Genomic DNA, 2,491 nt, shown 5'->3' with positions numbered 1-2,491 from the left:
GTGTCTGCCGCGCGGTAGTCTATGGTGGACTCCTCCACCCTCTCGCTACGTGAATGCTCCGCCTTATTGCTGGTAGCATGATATGAGGAGATGGGATCGGGTTCAGAGCTCGCCTCGGCTAGCCCTGGTCCTCGGCCATCGTCCTCGTCCCCTTTTCGCTTACGGATCTCCTCCACGACATATGGAAGATGTCCTTCCAGGATACGTGCGGTGCGATCCACCGTCGTATCCTGGTCAGGTACATCTTCTACTGTGGTGCGATGACCCGTACTCGGGGGGAGTCACTTTGACGGTCCAGTTCGCAGGGCCCCACTGGGCTTCCGCGAGTTGAGTCGTCGGACCCGGTATGCAGAGTCTTCCTCGTTTGTGAACGCAGGGCAAATCTGGCCTTTGACGACGATTGCTCGTTGTTCAAAGTCCAGTTTGATGCCGTGTTGGTTCATGAACGGGGTGCCGATTACGCAATCGTACCGGTCAAGGTTGACGATGTCGAAATACATTTTCTCTGCCACCGGTCCGAATTGCACGGGCACCCATGTCCCATAGTTGATTTTGGACCGACTGCCGGAGCATCCCAGTTGCAAGACAACCTGCTCGGATAGCTTCACTGTTTTGGCTCGGGATATGTGTGCAAATTCTGGTGATACAGAATCTGTAGTGCTCCCCGAGTCAAAGAGAGTGTAAGCCATGAGGCCGTTCACGTTGATCAGCGCGCAGAGGGACGCCTGCAGTCGTCGATCACGCTGAGGTTGGACGGACTCGGGCGTTGACTCGCGCCGTCGAACGCTCGTGGAATGTTCGTACGTCTTAGGGGTGGGGGTAACTCGTCCCGCGCGCATGTGGAGGACTATCTCGTCCTCCTCATCGCTCGGAATCGCTACCCTCATGGCCATTGATTGCGCTCTCATGATCTCCGAGCCCTCCCCCTCCGAAGGTGCCCCTGGGGACCTCGTACGCTCTTCCTCGGAGTTGTACTGGGAGCCTCCCCAGTTGTCCACCTCGTAAGGGTTCCCCACAACGGTCGCCTGGTCCTCAACCGCGTCCGCCTTTCCGTTCCCGTCCATGTCCACTCGCTGTGCATGGAAACGGGTACGTTGGGGTGGACGGTTCGACTGACCGGGCCGTGGTTTCCCATACTGGGGGCACACGGGGTCATTGGCGTAGTGGCCCACTTGCCCGCAGCTATAACACGCATTGCCCGTGGATGGCCGGTTCTGAGCTGGGGTCGGCGGCCGAGTGGCCGCCGGCTTGAACGGTGTCTCGGCGGGACGGCTCGTCGCGGGGCGGTGGTTCCGTTCCCGTGATGATGCTCGGTCTCTACCCCGAGAGTCAGCTCGAGGGATAATACTGGCTGCCGCCATAAGGGGACGGCGTTCGCGGTCCTGGTTCTCCCGTCGTCGGACTCGGATCAGTGCCCGTTCAACCTGGCGGGCACTGGTGAGAATCTCGTCGACGGAAGATTCTTCCGCATTGATGTTCCGCTCGAGTGCCAGTATGCGGTAGACTTCTGCCGGTAAACCCTCCATCAGTTTCCGTCTGATGGTGTAGTTATCCGGGGGTTCCACCATACGTGCTGCGTACTTCATCAGTTCGGCATAGAATGATTCCATGCCGTCCTGAGAACGGTAACGGCAGTTGTCGAAATCGAGTGTGGCCTTGGCCGCCGAGCTCGAATGGACAAATCGGCGGTGCATGGCGCAGATGGTCTCCTCGAATGTGGGTAGATAACCCAGTGAAGGGTTGTCTATGCACACAGTGTACCATTCTACAGCTTTGCCGGTGAGATAAGGGCGGAGGTACTGCACTCGGCTGCGGTCCGTTTCTGGACCGCAGACGTTGTAGAACCGCAGCCATGTCAAGTATCCATCCAGCCAGTTGTAGAAGGTGTCGTGGTCGTCAGCGCCGTCGTATTTCCCGGGGCTTTCGAATTTCGGATATTTAGCCCCGGGAGGCAACGGCGGTGCCATGACCTCCGTTTTGAAGCAGATGTTCTCGCACAAATGGGCTAACATCACTTCGCGATGCCCATCTGAGTCAACAATATGCCCGACCACTTCTACCGCACCCGGGTTGGATCGTCCCACCATAGAGAGTGGGACGATCGGATCCCGGTCAGTGTAGTTATGTGTGACTGGGGGATATGCAGGGAAAGCCCGGGAAATGGGCGGCCCCTGGGGCAACCGAAATGCTTTCGGTTTGCTCGTGACAGGGCTGGGGGTGGTGTACGGACCATCCCTGGGGCTAGGGCGGGGAACGTGTTCACGCTGGGCAAAATGAACACGGTCTACCGCACTAGCCACATTGGCCTGTAACACATCTTGAACTCGTTTTTGACTACGGATGGACGCGTCCACTCGGTGGTTGTACTGATCGATGGTCTCATCTGGACTACGTACCACTGACTTGTGCCGGTGCGCGTCAGTGGTCGCTGGACCGGACCGAGTCAGGTGGGGGGAGTATCCCGGTTCGGAATGCCGTTGGTGCGAGAAGG

General features: G+C 58.3%; 1 protein-coding gene across 1 annotated transcript; it reads right to left on the bottom strand.

Moving 5' to 3' along the window:
• Nucleotides 1–347: 347 nt before the first annotated feature.
• On the bottom strand, nt 348–719 carry TRAVEDRAFT_104354 (uncharacterized protein; the record flags this gene model as incomplete). The annotated part of the gene is made up of 1 exon (XM_008047564.1): nt 348–719. A coding segment is annotated over one exon (372 nt), but the record flags the coding sequence as incomplete, so codon positions are not given.
• Between the last annotated feature and the right edge of the window lie 1,772 nt (nt 720–2,491).

Source organism: Trametes versicolor (genome assembly GCF_000271585.1).
Source record: "Trametes versicolor FP-101664 SS1 unplaced genomic scaffold TRAVEscaffold_46, whole genome shotgun sequence".
Taxonomy (NCBI): domain Eukaryota; kingdom Fungi; phylum Basidiomycota; class Agaricomycetes; order Polyporales; family Polyporaceae; genus Trametes; species Trametes versicolor.
The sequence above is the reverse complement of the archived record's forward strand: the minus strand, read 5'-3'. Positions and strand labels throughout refer to the sequence as shown.